The sequence below is a fragment of the Lepisma saccharinum genome, chromosome 14 (assembly GCF_977018435.1).
Source record: "Lepisma saccharinum chromosome 14, izLepSacc3.1, whole genome shotgun sequence".
Taxonomy (NCBI): Eukaryota; Metazoa; Arthropoda; class Insecta; order Zygentoma; family Lepismatidae; genus Lepisma; species Lepisma saccharinum.
Window position 1 is genome coordinate 65,169,388 of NC_139242.1, and position 21,613 is coordinate 65,191,000.

At 37.7% G+C, this 21,613-nt stretch overlaps 1 protein-coding gene across 1 annotated transcript in view; it reads right to left on the bottom strand.

The window, feature by feature from the left end:
- Positions 1-10,466: 10,466 nt before the first annotated feature.
- N (neurogenic locus Notch protein) overlaps positions 10,467-21,613 on the bottom strand; it is a 107,896-nt gene continuing 96,749 nt past the window's right edge. The window contains exons 17-19 of the mRNA XM_083135820.1: positions 17,546-17,875; positions 15,451-15,696; positions 10,467-14,631 (exon numbers count right to left, since the gene is read on the bottom strand). Coding sequence (XP_082991946.1) covers positions 13,279-14,631; positions 15,451-15,696; positions 17,546-17,875 — 1,929 coding nt within the window. The 3' untranslated portion in view covers positions 10,467-13,278. The remainder of the gene's footprint in view (positions 14,632-15,450; positions 15,697-17,545; positions 17,876-21,613) is intronic.

Consider the following 21,613-nt stretch of genomic DNA (forward strand, 5'->3'; position numbering starts at 1 on the left):
GTCTGAGCCAAAAGCACAGTGCCTTAGACTGCACAGCCATGGAGGAGGGCCAATACATAGAAAAGTGAAGTAAAATAATATGCCACTTTGGATAATCGCGAAGATGAGGATGAGTGATGACATGATGCATACTTACAAATAACACCCAGGCCAGAATTCGAACCTGGGACCCCCAGCTTCGTAGCATGCTGTCATCACAGTTATCCGACTAGCAACAGGCTGTGGTTATTTTGGTAATGTAACATTTGTCAATTTCACGTTTGAATTGAAAAGAAGCTTTTTATTACTATTTAAATCTCCTAAGGTCTTGTGCTTGAATCCTTGTGAGACTGGTAAATGTACAGTGGGTTGCATAAGTATTGCTTGGTAAATTGTTCATGACTATTTTCATTAAAATTTCTTATTCGTCCTATGTATTTTTAAGGATTGCAATTTTTCATCAGTTTCATTATTATTTTGTTGCTTCAGATTCTTTTTCAGAACTACTTGATCAACTTAAATTTAATAAATGGAAAATTTAATGGTTGAAAAATATTTGAATGTCAAAAATCCAGTATAAATAAGCATCATCAAACAGCAGTTGTAGTTAAATTTTTGTACATCAGGTAAATAAATTGTTAGTGCTTACAAGTAACAGGTGTTACATTTTGCGATCTGTAATAATTGCACCAATGAACATTTTTCTTAAATTATTCGGTGATGAGGATGCTTTTATTGTGATGTGCTAGGCTTATTTTTTAAATATTGTTATATTCTATGTAGTTCATTACAATAAATGTATGTAATTTGCATTTGTGTATTTATTTTGCATGGCAAGTCATTAACGTGAATTGTACTTCAACATTTCTCTTACGACATGTTGGTAAAGTTTAATGAATAAAAATCTAGTTAAGTAGCTGACCGAATACCCACCAATTTGGAAAATGGTGGTGCCATCTATTGGTTGAAGCGGCAAACTAGTTATTAAATTGTTGCCTTATATTGGCATGTTCAATTGATAGCTAGCAAATGTATGTAAACAAACACCTCTGTGTTTCCATCTGTTGGTAAAAATTCAAAGCTTCCAGTTCAGGATATTTCCACTAGGTGGCAGTAACAGGAACAGTTTTGCTTTGGCAATTGACCAAAATATGTTATTGACATCTACTGGAAAAGAAAGCAAGCTTGTAGTTCAATTGACATACAGACAAGTGGTACCATCTATTAACAGGAGCATGAAGCTTGTAATTCAGTATCCCACCAGTGTCAAACTATGTGGAAATGTTATTATCTGCCAAAATAGGTTTATTATGCACAAACTGCAGTTATTTGCAACTCGTTTGTATTTTATATACATTTTTAATGCTGAACCTCCATGGTATGTACAGTTGGAGCAACTCACATGATACATACCATAACATTTCAAATGTACGTTTGTAAAAAAAATATTAATAAAATAAACAAAACTGCAAATAACTATAACTTGTGCATCATTGCGTTTGGTTGAAAAACAAATCCACATAATGAGACATCACATTTTTCTTTACTATTTATATCTAATGGATATACTTACACACACAGAGAGACATATAAAACTCGTACATATGTAGTAGTGGCATTCCCATATGAGGGGTTGGTTGGTTAGGTTAGGCAAAGATGGCAAAATGAGGGCTGACTACTAAAAAAGTGTACATATACACCCCCTTTTGAAAATTCTGGGCACGTCACTTGTATGTAGTTGATAACTGTTTGGTGTGCTGTCCTGCAGTAAACATGGCGAAAATAATGAGTGTAGGGGGACACATATAAATACCCAGAAAAAACATGTGAGAATGTATTTTGCTTACTTTACATCCAGTGTGAGCCTCAGCTACTGGACGGGTCACCGGTGGCAGATAGTGAAACCTCATCCCACAGATATGAGGGGAACTGCAAATAAGGGGAAACTGGGGGAGCTGCAAATAAGGGAAAACCCAAATAAGCAGTATTGGACCGAGGTGGCAAGGCTAGCAGGGTGTGGAGGGTGTCCAGTGGCATGGACATACTCAGCAAATATCACAGATACCCAACGACAGTCTTGTGTCATGGCGAATACACACCACAATAAAAGTGTTTGCCCCTACTGCCTTGTGAGCTTGGAGGGATCCAGAAAGGCTAAAAGATAGAAAGAAAGAGAGAGGGAGCTGGAACCCTGACAGAAAACAAGGGTGTACCTGAGAACCCACAGGGGTAGACTGTGACAGGCCCGATTAGCCGAAAACATAAACAATTCAAGATAAGAAAGAAGCAAGCCAGACTGGAAATTGGAGAGGACATGGGCTACAAATAGGGACATTGAATATTGGAACACTGACAGGAAGGATTGAAGAAATTGTGGATCTAATGGAGAGAAGAGGGATCGACATCTTTGGAACGAGTGAAATGAAATGGAAAGGAAGAGGGCAGATGAAGTGGGGTTGGATTTGTAGTCAAAAGTGGACTAAGTGAGGAAGTAGAAAGGGTAAATGACAGAATTATAAAACTAAAAATGAATGTAAGAGGGAAAGTAATAGAAATAATTCAAGTGTGTGCCCCAGGAACAGGATCTACAAGGGAGGAGAAAGAAGACTTGTAAGAACACCTAGGAAAGGAATGGCAAATTGTGATGGGTGATTTTAATGCACAAGTGGGAAGAGACAGGAAAGGGTATATGGAAGCACTTGGAGCAGATGGATGGGGACAGAGCAGGGACGGCGACAGGGGTGGGCACGGGTGGGCAAGCGCCCACCGAAAAATTCCTGTGCCCACCCGATTGCCCACCCAATCAAATTTACTAAGTACATATACTTAGATACATATGAATGTTGCAATAAATAAGTGTATTCTGGTGTTCATTTCATGTACATTTACTAATGAATATTATCTGTACTAGAAATGCTCACATATCATCATCCCATAAAAGCTGATTTAACTTTGTCATTAGAAAGCAAAAGGAATTACTCGAGATCTTGAAACAAGAAAACTGTGACCAATTGAATACTTCTATGATTAGAAGCAGCTAGTGGGCTTAGGAGGCGCAAAATTATGCAGGGTATGGTCAAAATGAGATCAGGATTTAGGGTGACCTTGAGGGCTGCAGCTCCGGGCCTTCGCTGGGGAAAAAACTGCTTTGAAAAGTACCACATAAAGAAAAGATTAGGTACTTCGGATGTAATAAAAAAATGTAGAAATATGTATAACTAACCACCTCATGTAGCTTGTCGAAAGGTTATAACTGAAGCTGTGGAGGGTCTTAGTGTTGTAAGCTACAGGTCTTCACATATATAAATCCCGGCCTGCGTATGATTAAAATAATCTGTAAATAAACAAATTAAAACCTCAGCGTTGTTTCATCCAGCAACACAATAAATTATTTCGACTTTTTAATTAGTTCTACATTGAAATTCCAGAAGTCCTAGAAATCCTAGTTCCACACATAAATTTTGCCCAGAGACGGCGATTGGGTTCTAAAACCGGAGGGGACGGTGCCTAAACTGAGGGGGTAAAGGCAGTATATTTTCCTTTGTAGATAAGGTTTAGCCTAGTTCGGGACAAAAGTGAAAAAATTTGGGGCAATTGCCCCCCTCGCTCCCCCCTAATCGCCGCCACTGATTTTGCCTATCAGTTACGTAATCATGCGATTTTTCATTTTATTAACTTACGTAGAATTAAAAGAAGGAATTGGAAGGGAAGCTTTGTTTTGAGGGCATCAGAGAACTAATCAATCACGATGAGAATGGTTTAAACTTTAGAACCATCAGAGGTTTAGCCGAAAAGGACAACAGAATCTGTAGATGCAGATGAAGAAAAGGTATCACGAAGTATCCATAAGAAAATTTTGTTTATTTTTTTAAGTCGAATTTTATGCTCAGATAGGCAGTTTAAAGTTGAGTCCGAACCAGTGTGCATTGTGCTTCCACCAGGGGAGGGGGCAGTGGAAACCAGAATCTCTTCATTATAAGGCGACAACGTTATGCATTGGAGGAAAGAAAAATTACAGAAAAAACTCACAGGGAAGGTGTAATATTATCATCATAAAAGATGCCTTCATTTAAAAGGTTGCATTGCCAGAGACCAATATTTGAGACTTTCGGAAAACACCGTTATTGTTCACGGAGTTAGCTGCCTCGATCCAAGAATGAAACAATATGAAATTGAAACTACCACCTCAACTTTCGAAGGATATGAACTAATGAAACTCCACTTTTGGAAGAGTAATTTGTTGCTGATTCGACTGATTTGTTCTATGTGAAGTCACTTTTACAAATTTTGGCTAATGGCGACAATGAGGTTCAATGGTGATTAGATGAAAGTGACGAAGGGGGGAAAAAATCACGCAGACATTGAAAATACAACCCCCCACAAAATATTATTTTGACTGTGGTTCCAGGCGCCAGAGACTCGTTCGCCTGCAAGATTAAAGTTTCCAGGGTATGCAGGATAGAGTTTGACATTTGAGCGCTTTCGAAAAGGTCACGCCATACAACCAAAGTCGTCTGTGAAAAAGAGATGAAGTACCGGGTATAGTGATCAATTTCGATGAATTCCTTGTGTCCAAAATCACATTCTACAAAATGTAAACTATTTGTTACCTCAGTGCATGGCTTCATCTAACTTTACGTGCATCACTTCTTCCGCACGAGTAACGAAGAATAACTTCAGAAAACGAATAACAACTTAGCTCATTCAGGCTCCATATCATGAGGTAGAAGAAATAGAAAGGAGGGTTCAGATTTTTCAATGTTACTTGATTATTACTTTTGGGCGATATGTTGTCAAAGTAGTCTTTCATAAGCCTGGGGAAACTTTATGCAGAATGAAGAAAAAATTGGTTTTTCCGCGTGTGTTTGTTTACATTCCCAATAAGACATTAATTTTAATCCAAATATCCAGTGACTGCGATTAGGAGGAGCGGGGGGGGGGAGTTTTCCCCGCCACATTTTGCCACTTGTGGCACTCGCACTATGGTCTCTTAATGCTAAGACATTTCTACCAAAAAAGTAAACTGTCCTTGCCCCCAAGTTTTAGCACCCGATAGCCGTTACTGCAAACATTCAGATACATTTTTCAGTTGCAATAATTTTTAAGCCAAGAAAAGTGATCATTAACCCCCAAGTTTCAGTCAAAAACTCATGTGATGAAAATAATATGATCAGGAACATGCATTTAAATTACGAAAACGTAATTTAATCCTTCACTATTGTCTACCTTCACAATTTCTATCAGTGTGGCCTAATATAAGTAAAGTGGAGTCGGTATGTATTTTTGCATTTGAAGGAAAAAATGTGATGCAACCAATTCATATTTATTTCACTACATTGACATGAAGGAAATAATGTGATTAGAACGTATGGCTGCGCACACACAAACACTTCCTTGAAATAATTGTGTCCATCGGATAAAAAGAAGTGGAACAAGATGAGAGAATAGATTAGAAAAGAAAGAAGGAAGACACCAAACACACACACACATACATGTGATGTGTGTGTGTGTGCATGGCAGTTAGGAGAAACATTTGAGGAATGGAACGAGATAAAGTGAAAGGGAGAATAATGTAACAAGCTGAGAAAGAAAGATATAAGAAGGCATTAGGGAGAAAAACAGATAACATGAAAAGGAACGGGAAAAGAATTGAAGGGAAATTGGGAGTGTAAGAGAAAAGGAGGATACATATGCATGTATGTCGTATATATATGTCTCTTGATTTGATTTTTTTTATTTGATTTAGTTTATTTTACTTCGCGTTTTGTGCCTCTTGGCTAATTTGCGAAGATGGGGATGAGTGATGAAATGATGAAATTGATGAATGGACATTCACAAACAACCAAGCCCGACCGGGATTCGAACCCGGGACCCTTGGCGTCGCAGCGCGATGTGCTAACCACTCGGCCACAGGGTCGGGCATATATGTGTCTTACATGCATATATATATACCTATATATATAAATATGGCCTGATATTTATACCTGCCCACCCTAATCTATCAATATACAGCTTCTGCCCACCCGGTCGAAAATTTCTGGCGCCGCCCCTGGGACAGAGGAATGAGGAGGGAAGAAGGCTACTGGACTTTTGTAAGTACAGATTATATACTGGTAAACAAGGAAGTAAAGAAGATAATGAACAACATTAAAAGTAATACCCAGTGAGAACTTAAGACAGTGACCACAGGCTACTAGCAGATGTGAGGAGATGGAAAATAAAAGATAGAAGGAAGGAACAAGAGAGAAGGATAAGAGTGTGGAAATTGAAGGATAAGATGATATAAGAGAAATATCAAGAAATATTGTGAACAAAAGTGCCAAGAGATGAACCCAAAGGAGTAGAAACAGAATGGACAAGATTTAAAACAGAATTAGTAGAGGCAGCCGAAAGGTATGTGAAAGGAAAAGCAAGAAAAGAAAGAAAGAAACACCATGGTGGAATGAAAGAACTAGAGAGGCAGTGAAAAACAAAAATGATGCATTTAGAAAATGGTTTAATTTTAAATCACAAAATGCACAAAAAGAGTACGTCAAAAGGAAGAAAGAGGCAAGAACAGTAGTAATGGAGGATAAAAGAAAGTGGTTGGAAGAATCGACCAAAGTGCTAGAAGAACAGGGTGTGAAATCCTAGGGGGGACTTCCCCCACCAACAATCTTGTCCTGAAATCCCCCCCCACCAAACTCTTCCCTGGGAGGGGGGAGAGTTTTTGTTTTAACAACGAACATAAACAATTAGTTTGGGTTTCGAATATACTTGACTGGAATAATATAGATAACATACAAAAAGAACAGACAACAAAGAGCCTCATATCTTAGGACACTGATTCCAGCAGTCCCCCCCCCCTCACCAATCTACAGATATTTCGCACCCCGTAGAAGAAGATGTAGATGGGAACAATAAAGTATTGTATGGATTAGTGAGAGAAAGGAGAAGAGACAGCTGTAAGCCAAGGGATGAAAGGGGAAATATTGTAGAAGAGGATGAAGAAATAAGGAGAATGTGGAGAAATCATTTTGAGAAATTGCTCTACGTGAAAAAAGGAAATGAACATGAAAAAGTGAAGGAAAAAGAAAACAGGTAAGAAAAAAGTGAATATCGCATGGAAAGAAGTGGAGGAAGCTTTGAAGAGAGGTAGAGCACCTGGAGTAGATGAAGTGCCAGTGGAAATGATACTAGGACCAGGAGTGAATGGTGTGCAGTAACTGTACAGTGATGGAAAGTGTGGCAAGAGAGAGAAGTGCCAAGAGATTGGACAAAGGGACTAATAGTTCCCATATTAAAAAAGGGTGACAGAAAGGAATGTAAAAACTAGAGGAATAACACTTATGTGCCACTCAGCAAAGGTGTATGAGAAAATATTAGAGAAAAGAATAAGGGAAGTAACAGTTGGACATGACAGAAAAACAGTATGGATTTTAGAAGAGGCAGATCAACAGTAGATCTGTTATTCACCATTAGGCAATTACAGGAAAGGCACTACGAGTATAGAAATGATTTGATTATGGAATTCCTAGATATAGAAAAGGCATATGATAGCATAGACAGAACAAAAGTTTTGGGGCCACATTCTGATGATGCGACCCTTCAATGCCCGAGGGTAATTTCTTGCCTTGGGGTTTATACTGATGAAACAAGGTTGTTTTCCATTCTTTTTCATTATCTTGATTGTAAAGCAGGGGTTTAGAGGGTGTCTGCTAGTCAAGAAAGTCGTGAAAATCAAGAAAAAATAAAGAAAGTAGGTCAAGAAGTCAATAAAAAGTCAAGAAATTATACTTTTGGTCAAGAATTTTTGCTATCCCAATGACTGATCAGTGGATTTAGTGTATTTTACTTAACTTTTCTGCCCCTTTGGCTAGTCGCGAAGATGAGGATGAATGGCCATAAGATAAGATGGATGAAGAGACAATCACAAACATATAGGGACGAGAACACGAGCCCCACATAAGATTATACTGGCTGTGAGACCAAACGCCAGAGCCTCGCTAGTGTGCAAAATGCAGTCCAGCATGCATTAATAGATAAAATAGGTCTAAATCTCTTGTTTTATACTGCTGCAGTTTACATTTTAACCAGCCTATTGGTAGGATTTTCTTATTAAATATTATTTTCTTAATTGCTAATTTCAAACTTAACCTTTATTTATTCGACCCCTACTTAGGTAAACAAAAACGAAAAATAAATGTAAAAAAAAAATCCTGAAAAACTCAAGAATTTTGGATATGTTATTTTGGTAGACACCCTGTTATTCAACTAAAAACTACCCAAGATGAAATTTCTGGAACCATTTCAATTACGGTAATTGCTGAATATTTGTTTGCCATTACAGGTCATAATGCAAAGGTTGAGAGACTACTTTCATTACCATCAGCACAACGGACTCACGAGAGATTTTTTTTTTTCATAAAGTCTGTAAGAAGTTTGGTACTGGTCCATATAATATCAAAGAGTTTGACTGTTCAGTCTCATAAATATATTTTGACTGAAATTTTGGGAAATGTTGGCTCCTCTGAGAAGTACCGTTAAAACAGGTGCATTGTTTAGTATATTTACAAGTTTGGAAATTTTGAATTAAAGAAATCTTATTTTTACTGAAAAGTGTCAATTTTAAATTACTCTCTAACGTGTTCTATAGAAATATGTATTATTTATTGTGAATGTTTTGTCCTACATTTTGGAACATAATGTCCTACATTTCCCTCATAGCGATCTGGTAACCCTAGGTAAGCCTCCCACATTAAGGATCTTGACCTTTGTTGGGGTGATGCGATTATTACCACACTCCAGTCACTTTTTATCCCCCCCAACATACACATCTATTGGAAGTTGAGTGTAGCTTGGAGCCACTCTATGCAGGAACAGTGTCTAAAAAATTTACCAACTGGTCTGTGGCTGCTCCCATGTTTATTATTATGTACATGTGTATTTTTACATACACTACATAACACAGTACTTTTTAGTTTATGCACTCACGCTAATCTAGCACTCCTCTGTGCAAGTAATGAAATGAATTAATACGACTACTGTGAAAAACCAATATTTTTAATTCTAAATATGAAAACAATCTTAGACAACATAATGTCTTAATATGGACTGGGTAGGTCATACGACTGCCATGCAGGAGGCCAGGTTCTATCATAGCGGTGATGTAATTACGATTATGAAAAATTAAGACTATTTTTCCAAGGCAAAACCTGGTTACATTATTACCTACCTGAAATTTCAAGTTTCTACGTCGCACAATTGGATAGTTATTTCAGATTAATTTCAAACCTTCACTGCCTTCATTCACTAAGGGTATGTGTCTGGAACGGTGATGGTAGTGCGTCTCTTCTTTGTTACTTCCCGGGTGGCCGGAGTTGCATCTTCTCCCATTTGGTGATGCTGGTGTGTGTTTCCTGCCTTGCGTTTGTCTGCTTTCCATTGTCGGTTGGGGAGCTGGACTGTCTGCTGTGTTGTGTTGCTTGGTGTGGTGTGTTCTCTGCAACAAGGGGGGAGGGGGCACTGCATCTTTTCTTTTCATGGTCTGGGATTTTTTTAAGGAATGGGTGCCAAGTCGGGTGTGTGTGTCCATTGTCCAGGTCTAGCGCTGGTTTCTGTTGGATGATGGCATGGGTTTCCTTGATGGTGTTTTCTATGATAGAGCCTGTTGGATGAAGTATGGATGTGGAGGAGATGGTGTGGTTTGTGTTGTGAAGGGCCTGATCGTGGTGTATCTTTTTTGGCATCTTTTATGTGTTTGCTGATTCATTCTTGGACAGTGCGGAGGGTTCTGACGATGTAGCTGTTGTGGCATTGGCATGTGGCCTTGTAGACACCAGGGGATGCAAGTTTAGGTACCTACTTCTCCACATTCATACTTCATCCAACTGGCTCTGTCATAGAAAACACATCAAAGGAAACCCATGCCATCATCCAACAGAAACCATTGCTGAATCTGGACAATGGACACGTACACCTGACTTGGCACCCCATCCTTCAAAACTCAGACCACGAAAAGAAAAGATGCAGTACCCTCTACACCCACACGAAGAACAGGAACTACACAACACAGCAGACAGCCCAGCCCCCAACCACTAATCGACAACAACACCCGACATAGGAAAGGAGAAAGCACAGCAGACGACGAAAGCCAGGAAACACACACCAGTACAACCAAATGGGAGAAAATGCAACTATCGCTGCCCGGGAACTAACAAAGAAGTGAAGCGCTACCATCTCCGCTCCAGGTGCCATACCCTTAGTGAATGAAGGCTCAGCCTTCAAAATTAATTGGAAATACTGTAACTACCCAATTGTGCAATGCAGAAACTCGAAATTTCACATATATAAACTGTGTTTACCACATTCACCATGAACTGGTTACATCAATTAAGGAGGTGAATGAAAGATTTAGGTTATTCATTGAACATTTGCAATTTGTAAAAAAAAATCACATGGACCTACCCATAATATAATACAATTTGTATAAAAAAACAAGGCAAATATCATAAAAATGATTTATTTGTAATCTAAAATACAAAGTATCAATATACACAATCCAAAGATGGATTGCATTGTAAAAGGTTTTCTGTTTTTTTACAAAATAACATGAAAGTAAGTTGGGAAAACATGGTAAGTAGGAATGTTGTAATACACACAATTTATAACTTACATATCTCAAAATGACAGAGAGGGAAGGCACACATATTGAGTAAACTTTAAGTAGAAAAAAATGAGCTAACAATTTGTTCTGAAACTGACATTCCATGTCAAAAGCATATTTTGTGAACTTTTTTCCTCAAACTCACACAGCCCAAAGTACGGTATGTACAGTCAAATACCAAAACGTACAGTCAAATACCGAAATGAGAGAAATGGAATGGGGCAATATGAAAGAGACACAACCTTCAAGGAAGTCAAGAGTAATCTACACTTTGCTGATAGAACATACAATCTGGAATGAACAATGCAGAATTATTTTCTCCACATGTGCAATGATTATAATTCACCCATTTCTGCAGTTGACTGTACAGTTACAAATCCAAAAAAAAAAATATATTTTTGGAATGTTTAAATTATTTTCAATGCTACATAAAATTTCTTATTTTGAACAACATGGAAGAACCATAGTCCTATTATTTCTCTGAAAATATATTCTTTTAATATAAGGCACTATTTAAACACACCGTCTATGTAAATACTTCTAAAAAGCGCATGATCTTTTGGTCCCTTTTCTAGGAATTTTAAAATCACAATTTGTCATCTCCCCATACCTTGCAATTTTACTACAACTGCAATACTGAAACATATATGCAAATTTAACTTAGTCCAACCTAAATTTTCAATGATCGTGTAATTTCTTTATTGCTCAAGAAAGACTGAAGTCTACATTTTGGTATTGCAGTTATACATAAAACTTAAATATGCAGACACATTTTGTATATTGGCAGTTTTTTTAGACAATTATTTTTCTATTCTTCATTAATTCAACTTTGGACATGAGGAGTAATATTTACAACTTTACAGCGACACTTGTAATCAAAATACAATCGTGGATCTAGGGAAATGTAGCCATAGATTACATGGAATTAGTAGCAATACACAGTAGTAACACATGATTCCTATATTATATGCTATTTAAGACACAATGCATTTTAATAATAAATACATTAAGTTTAAAAAATCTCTCTTCAGAATTTTCTGTGAAATGATATGCTACTGACTTATACTGACCCACATACAGTGCACTTGCCACACGCTGGTGTTGTGCAGTGCTAGAATCATTACTTCTTTAACATTCCAAGTAACATTTGAAACAATGTACAATAACCTTCATTTTTCCCATGATTTTGCACAACAAACTCCTAAGGTCTTGCATATGAGCTATTTTATTTACGGTTTTTAACACAATATGTACCAAATATAAACAATTAGAAACAGAATTAGTTTTCTCTCAATTCTATAAGACATAAAACTGTTGTACACTTCATAAAAAGTTCAGTAAGTAGAATCTTTGTAATCTTCACATAAAAGGAAATAGCCCTCAAAAGACATGTTGTGCACAATCATTAACACTTCATTTTTGAAATGCACAGAAAAATCTTATAAATATGTCCCACATTAAAATTCTAAAAGATGTGAAAACAGAGTTTAAAATTCTTAATTGTACTTCAGATGATACACACACCACAGAGACTTATGAAAATATACACCTCACAAGTTATTTTACTTGGCCAAATTATTAAAAAGGATCTACAAATAGTTACAGGAACAAAAAGTTCATTTTATGTCATAGAAATACTTATTTTTAATTTTTAAAGAGTCAAGTTAATGTAGTAATTTGGTCTAGACTATATCACAGTTCTGGAATTATCTGTACTAAATTGTTTCACTACAGAAATTTGAGACATTTATCCAAAGAACTTTGAAGAATAACTTCAACCTATGAAACAATTCCTGGAGGAAATAGAAGCCTCAAAAACAAGACTCCTAGAGAAGGAATATTAGAACCAAGTGTCTATTTTGTAGCCTAACACACTACCATGCTTACAAATTGTGTATATAAATATATGTATATACATGCACACAAACATTGCAGGAAATTTCCTTTAAAATTTCATCAATCTATTTCTAAAAACAAAGGGAACTTTCAATTTTTCAAAGACCACAAATAAGCCATGGGATCTGAAAATGTTAAAATTCTCTTTTCTCTTCTTAAACAGTAAATACTTACGTACGGAAGTAACAATAAAAATATAGAGAGAAAGACACTACAGAATCCTGGAACACAGCATCTCCGATAGCCCATATCTCAGTAAGTACAGGCCTCCTGATTGCAATAATTAAAGAATAATACAAAACTTAAAATCTATGTCTTTGTACAATTAATTATTCACAATGATGCTTTATCCATAGCAACAATTAGTCACACATTTTCGAATATATTATTCTCAACCACGCACTTTAAGTGTCACATTTATCTTTTATTTTCTTGTTTCCTAGTAATCTTCCACTGTATCCATTTTATTGTTTATTATACAGTGGAACGCACAAATCACTTTTGAGCACAAGAACACTTAGTATGTAAACTGAGAATGACAGTGCCCACTCTTAATTATATATTTTGAAGAATATCACTGGTACGTTCACACACCAAACAGTGTTCACAATTCAATGTCTTCACTATTTCAATTCCTTAAATCTCTATATTGTAACAATTATTCCCAAAAACTAGCATACAAGTACCACGACTTCTTCATTTTAAAATTAATTTCTCAATGGCAAATCCCACTGTTTCACACAACGATCACTATGCACTTAAATATAAATTGCTTCTTGTTGCTTTGACGTTGGTACTCCTGCGTAGGTATTTGAAGGTCCAGTAGGACTTGATATTCCTTCTGACCAGTCAGAATTTGAGTGTGGCGACGAGGATGACCAATGTCCTGGTGATTCAGGCGAGGGAGTTGGGAAATTCTCGGGCAGATGAATCATATGTTGGGGTGTTGCTTCGGGCCCCACGTGCGAATGCTGAGATGGGGGCGTCAAATAGTGAGACTGAGCATAGTATTGCTGTTGAGCTGCTGGGTGTCCTTGCATTGTATTGTGAGGGACGTTCGTGTATGGCAGTTGTTGCATATCTTGTGGGAAATCAAACCCAAGGTTGGCACTTTGTTGGATTGAGGCAGCATGCTTCTGATGCGTCGCAGCTCTCATTGCGGCAATGTGAGTTGGGGATGTTGGGAGCGATGGGCGAGACTTCACAGGAGAGTTGAGAGCCTGAGGTGGTGATCCCGTGTAGCTTGTTGGAGGCGACATGGTGTAGTTTGATGTAACACTGTGTGGAGGGGAGAGGCTGTGCTGAGTTGATTGGTTGCTGTATGGTGGGGAGAGAGTGCTGGGGTGTGAACTGCCATTCATTACCGATGCCGGCAAAGATGTCTGCCTCTGATGCATGATATTCTGCTGTTGATGAGGCAAGCCAAAACCTCCATAGGCACCCGAATCCATGCCCACCGTGTGCAGGCTTTGCATGGAAGCACCACTTTTTATGCAGTCCTCGTACGACGGTGGTTGCTTTGACGGGACCGTGCAAGGTATCTCCAGATTCTGCATGGCTGGGTGCTGCATTGACAGCCCATGTCCATTGTACAGGTTGTTGTCGAATGGACTAGGTGTGCCATCTGTGAGGCTGCCTACGGTATGAGGAGACTCCAGCGAGGTTATGGGAGAGAGACTTGAGGTGCTCTCTACACTTTGCACGTCATGTGCCTCTGGCTTCTTCTTCTTCGTGCTCGGCTTTCTCTTCATGCAAATCTCTCCATCCGGGCTTGTGGGAGAACCGTTCTGACCTCTGCTGTCGTTCATGACATTAGCCTTGAGCCTCTTCTTTTTTGAAGATTTTGAGGCTGATCCAATTACAGTTGGGGAAGTGATAAGGAGAGAGGAACCAATCAGCGGTCCATTTGGAATAACGCTACCCATTTGGGGGCTTCGTGGATGGTGCTCATCCAGAAGCCGTACAATATCATGATGTAACCTCTCCTGAGCAACATCACGTGGCAACCTATCCATGTGGTCTGTGATTTCCCTATTTGAAAAGTTATCCAGCAGAGACTTGCATGCTTCAAAACTGCCTTCTCTTGCAGCAAGAAATAGCGGGGTTTCATCCTGGAAAAAAAAGGACAAAAGCATTAAAAAAAATTAGAAAAACTTATACTTTCATACATATTTTTGCACCCAATATGTATCAATAAAGATATTTGGCAAATGATCTATAACTGTCCATGACAGATCATACACACAGCAATTTTATGGCACCACAAATGAAGAACAACACATAATGTTCTTATCAATTTGTAGAGGCATGCAAATTTCGTTTTTGACGAAAACACGAAATATGAAATAACATGCTGTAATGTTCATTTTTCTACCCTGTTTTGTCACGAAATAATGCGAAATGAACTGCAAAATGCGAAATTGACTCTTAAACACGAAATTTACCGTTTATATACCGATGCGACACTTTCTGAAGTCTGAAGTATCCTGTGAGTTATGCAATTCACGGAAAATTAATTAATTCTGCTGTAAATATTTGAGAAGCTAAAATGGACCCCTTTACACAGGAATAAACTTAATACTTTGGTAACTACATACATGTGCTATTAGAAGGGATAAGTTTATTTTGTGAAATAAGTGGAGTTTTTAAATCAAATTTAGGACTATATTCACAATTTTAAAACCAAAATGTCATTTTATATACACCACTTTTAATGTGATTATTCACCGCTATAACACCGAAATTTTGCTTTTTAATTTACCAAAAATATGTGCCCCTATCAATTTGACATAGAGACTAGGAAAACTAATCTTATCTTTCTGTACACTTACGTGTTAAGGCAAAGAATTAATGTCATGCTAAATTTTGTTATGCACATGGAAGTTCAAAGTTAACTACCTAATGTAACAACAATTACCAAATTATCTTACCTTGTCATCTTGTGCATCTCTATTTGCACCCTGGGTTAGAAGTATATTCACAGCATCCACATTGTTCACAGCTGCTGCCCAATGAAGAGCAGTTTTTCCGTTGTTGTCAGCTAAATTGATATCAGCATCTGCAGTTATGAGGTCTTCCACCATTCCCTCAATTGCTAGCCTGGCAGCCAATATTAATGGTGTCGTGCCATCATGCATTTTAGCATTCAAATTTGTAGCTCTATTTCTGAGTAATATCTGAAATGAAATGGGAACACAGTTTAAAGTAAGTTCAATAAAAGTATTGCAAAACACTATTACAGCAACGGATAATCAAGAAAGGGAAGATAAGAACAATTTGTTTAGAAATGCCCAACAGCTTAAGCCACAAAGTGAAACTTGGATTATATATTCATTAGGGTCTTTTGCCTAATACTGTATGTATAGTGCCATTTCCCAGTGCAGGGTAGGTCATAACTAGGGTCCCCAACATATGGTGGGGGTGTCAGTTGGGCCCCGTGCAAATGACTGGACAACAATGCCATGTGAACAAATTGTCAGCACCTTATGTAATAAATATTGTCACTTTGAAAACGAATATATATATTTCTTGCTTCACTCACAATGAAACAGTTTCTGTAAGAGTCACCTTAAGTTGATAATTATTGCTTAAAAACCTCCACTGGATACGATTTAATCATGATGTGAAATCAGGGTTTCTACCATAAAAACAAATCCAAAATTCTTGCCTTTTTCTTGACAACCCCCTTTATCTTAACATTTATTTAATTGCCCCGTACTCAGGAAATGAAAAACTGGTACCAAAAGGCCAGTTGCAACGAACACTGAAGCTGTACTTTTAACAAGATACTCGATTTAAGTATTGATGCAAGTAAAAATTAATGCTTCAGACTTCATCAATGGCCACATTATTTTATTATGTAATTCTTAAGAAACGAAGTGAACAAATCTTAAACAATCAATACAATTTCACATTTTAAAATATTCAATTTTATCAAATCCCAGTACAGGTGTATATATAACAATGAAAGTTCACTATACTGTAAAAAAAAAATAGCAAAAAGTCTTGACTACCAACAAAATTTCTTGACTTTTTCTTGACATTCTTGACTGGTAGACACCCTGGCAAATACAATACAGATTAATGACATGCAGAAGCCTTTAGAAAATCGAACGGTCACAAGAAATACATGTTTGGCATTGATTAATGTCAGTTATTAAATACTACTTCATCATGCTCTTCTATTACTTATGAATTAACAATTCTTTGTATGCTGTAGGAAGGCCAAGACGAAGATGGAGGGACAACGTTGAGATGGACCTAAAGGAAATCGGTAGGGATGGAAAAGAGTATATAGATCTTGCTCAGGATAGGGACAGATGGAAGGCCTGTGTTGCTGCAGCCATGAAGCTTCGGGTTTAAGAAGGCTAGAGAGTTAGTTAGTTGTATGTTGTAACAATTGCACTCAATACACTGCATGACAATGCATCCTAAATTACCAATAGAACAGAAAAATAAATAATGCCAAACATTCAATTTGAACCTTTTGGCCAAGTGAGTTTTGGAACAATTAAGAAGTAAAGATCCATATTGAAGAGGAACATGCACACTGAAGAAAAATATTTGTATCTACTGAATTGGGAAGTTGTTTATGTGTGAATATTAAAAAAGAAATCTAGCTATGCTCTGTGTGAGATAACAGGATTTATGCTTCGTAGGGGCCTACTATTGTATTTGTTATCACAGCCCAAGATTTGATGGGGAGAAAAACTGGTTGTAACACCCCTAAGACCCCTACTCCCTCTTTGGCCAAACTTAGCATTCCTTACAAAAAGAATGATGAGTGTATAGGACCCACTGCTGCAAAAATGGGAGACTTAACCATTACCTCACAAAATTCCTGGGCATGCCACTGTGTAAGACTGTGTAGGGAAACGGTAAAATCAAGGTTTTACGCCCACAATAAATATATCAATTTCTGGAAAACTACATGTCATAACATTTTGTTTTCATGATCTGACACTTTAAGTAAAGAAATAAAAATAAATTAACCAAAAGAGTTTAAGGATTATCCATTTTCCTTACCTGGAAAACTCCCATAGCATCTGCAGCCACCGCAGCATGCAGAGGAGTTCTTCCGGTGTTGTCCTGAGAGTTGGCTTCAGCACCTGCATCCAGCAGTCTTTTGGCAGCATCTGCACGAGCATATCTGGCAGCTAAATGAAGAGAAGTTTCACCAGTTTTTTCCATCCTTGCATTCAGTTCAGCTCCCTGGGCAACAAGTTCTGCTATTACAGCTGCCGTGCTTTCCTCCTCCTCTTCCTCTCCTGTGTCAAGGCCCCCTCCCCTCACGGCAGCCACCATCAGGGGAGTCATTCCGCATGGTCCTTGGATATCAACATCCACCATTCCTTCCTGCAAAAATAAATAAATAAATAAAAACCCCAAATGAATGACATGCAGGTGACAGACAGATTACTAGAGGCATGTGAAATAACACATTGTAATTTTAATTTCTCATGTTTCCTACACTGTTTTGTCACGAAATAATACAAAATGAACGGCAAAATGCGAAAGACCCTTAAACACGAAATTTAGTTTATTTACCGAAGTGACACTTTTTCGAAGTCAGAATTATCCTGAGTTATGCAATTCATGGAAAATTGATTAATTCTGCTGTAAATAATTGAGAAGGAAAAATGGACCCCTTTATACAGAAATAAACTTAATATTCTGGTAATGACATAAATGTGCTATTACATTCATATTTTTAAAACTAAAATGTAATTTTATATACCACTTTTTCACCTCTATAACGGCCAATTTTTATTTTATTTACTGCTTTTGAACCTGCAATTGACTTCAATTTTGTACCGAAATTTTTCTTTTTTATTTACCCAAAATATGTGCCTCTACGGCGATTACTATTTATTTTATTGAGCAATCCTTCATAACCTTTCATTTCCCACTTTATTCACACTTTTCATTAACCCCTTTTTAAAGAAATAAACATTATAAAATTTTAAAATGAACTTCTGATATGGAGGATGCGGAGGAAATATTTTTAAAAACATGTGAATGCTACAATTCACAATAAAAACAATAACAATTTTTGACAATTCAAAACCATCACTTTATATGTCCGAAACTAGTACAATTGAACCTTGATTTTATGTTTTCCGGGGAACAAAGTTAACAAAACTTAAAATGCAGGGAAATGTAAAACTGAGGAAAACTTTATAACATTTTACTATGTTCGAACCATCAAGATTGAATGTATAATGAGGGGAAATATAAAATCTGGGAACGTAATATCGGGATTAGACTTAATCTGCATAATTTACTAATTTATAAGGGGGGAAATCCTTCCCTTCCTCTGCTCTCAAATGGCACGCTGTTGCCACGTTGCCTCACAGCTGTTCTCTGACAAATGGAATCTGGTGGACCTGCCGCAAAACGCGACGTTCAGGGTGGCGCGGTCAGTGGTTGAAGAAGAATGGATAGCGTTTGTGACTATTCCCGATTTAAATAATTAATAAAAATGAAATTTATTGTAATTGTTGTGATTCTTACTATGCGATAGTAAATATTACCATCTAAGAAATAGATTTTATCTTCAATTTAATTATTAATTATAATTATATCCTTAGAGACAGTGGCGGCGATTGGGGAGGACCAGGCCAGAGGTGCTAACTTAAGATAAATTAGGGGGGGGGGGGAAAGGTTCGCATAAACAATATTTATGTAAATAAATAACCCGTCAAACATACACACGGCTTACATTTTAAAAAGAATGAATTTTTTGAAGAGGTTTTCTCGGGCAATCAAGGCGATTTCCGGATAGGCTTTCGAGAGCTAACATCATTCTCATCAACAGGGATTGAAGTGAATCCCTTAAGATGTGAGTGACATTACTCTCGAAAGCTCGGAAGCCTATCCAGAAATCACTAGGATGATTGCCCACGAAAACCTCTTCAATATTTGCCGGCAGGAAAGCTGCAAGAATTATTAAAGATTTTTTTTTTTTTTTTTTTTTTTTTTTTTTTTTTTTTTTTTTTTGTAAACTTACCATTTACAGTGGAGTGCAACCCAAATCCGACTCGTCACTAACATTCACCTGACTGTCATTATCGCACCGTTTGTCAACCTCAATGACACTACCACTCTCGTCTGAATCCGAATCCTCACCGCTCATGTGACTTTCATCCTCCGAACAGCCTTCGATTACCAACTTGTCAACTTCTACTTCAATAATTCCATCCTGGACCCAATATTCCTCTTGTTTCGCCTTTACTTTTTTGCAAGACCTTTTCCATTCTTCTTTGGGAAAGTTCTGAAATTCTTCTCTTGCAACTTCCAGTACTCTGCCCAAATTACGATCCACATTTTGTGATGCAATACGACCCTTTATGATACCCCAAACATACTCAATAGGGTTTAGATCGCAATGATAAGGTGGAAGACGAAGTACGGTGTGGCAGTTTTCTGCTGCAAGAGTGTCAACCCGATATTGCGGGGGCTTTTTGTTGGTTTTGATTAGCTGATATAATTCAGCCTTTCGAAGGTTATCTGAAAATTCAATTGAATTGTCTTTCAACCAGTCCTGCATTGCAGCTTTAGTGCTGCCTATTGTGGGAGGTTTGTTGACTTGAACAGAATGGTAAGGCGCATTGTCCATGACGATAATGCTGTTGGAGGGAATATTTGGTAATAATTGACTTTCAAACCATCGTTCAAAATTTTCAGCATTCATTTCTCCATGATAATCTCCTGTTTTCTGTTTAGCTTGGAACATAAGTAGACAGTTTGGTACGAAACCGTTTTCACTCCCGGCGTGAAGGATGATCACCCTTCTTCCAGCACTGGTATTTGTTAAAGCACCATGTATACTGCCTTCACCCTGCCAACACTTTTTCACCGTGTAGTTCTCGTGGATCCATGTTTCATCTAAATATATAACTGGCATTTTCACGTCACTCTTCTCATTTCGCCTCAATGCTCTCAGAAAACTTGTTCGATTGGACACGATGTCACTCCTTTCCACCAAAGCACTTCTCACGTTTTTGCACTTTCGGAAACGAAATCCTAAGTCTTTGCAAATGATGTTGCGAAGAGTTTCGCGACTACCCCGAAAATTTCTTTCTTTCTTTAATTTCGAAAGCACTTTTTTACTGTTGGCACTTCATGTTCAATCGTATAAAAATTACCAATAGTTCTTCGAATCAAACACTTGTCAAAGTCGTCCACAACAATTCTACGCTTTTCGGCAGACCTGTGCTTACCTGGTGTCGTAAATTTCCCCCCGGAATTTCCTTCCTTTCTAATTTTCTTTATGAAAGTGTCCGACATTCGAACTGCAGCCGCCGCACGCTTTGTAGCTTGATTGACCGGAAACGTGTAACATCCTTCTCTCGCTTCGTTGTCAAAAAATTTAACAACATTAGAAATCACCTCTCGGCTCTCACTATGTACGGTTTTGCCCTTCATTTCAGTACAAACAACATACACAACAGACGCACTCGAACTCAATGACCTTTCGTCCATGTAAGTTTGGCAACATTGAAAGGGTGTCAGAAGTCGAGCAGTCCTTGCTCCCCCCCCCACCTCCCACCCGACCCAACCCTCGAACAAGCAAGTTGCTCACAGGACAGCAGCGCCAGAGAGACTTTCTCATCTTTGCTGAGCAGTACTTGCATGGGCTGAGCCGATATCACTTTGAACCGATACTGATGAGAGAACTGTAACAATTAAAAGTTGTTCAAAATATTGATTAATATTAAAGGGTGAGTATCATACTCCAATTATAAGCATCATAGTTATGGCACATAATATTTGTGCAAAATGAATGGAAACTTAAAATTTTGCATAACTTCCAGGATAATTCGACTCAGCAAATGTGTTCTGCTGCATTTTTGTGGTTCTTACAAATGATCAAAATGCCAGAAAAGTATCAACAGACACCTTGATACCAATACCACTGGTATCAGTATCAACTCAGCCATAGTTTTAATGGTTGCAGTCACACTATCCAATGTGGTGTCCCTGTCCATTATTATGCAGATACTTATTTCTGTTATGTTAATGTCTCACTGCAGTTTGCATTACTTGAAACATGAAACTTAAGTTTAATTGACAAGGTGGCATTAGAGTACT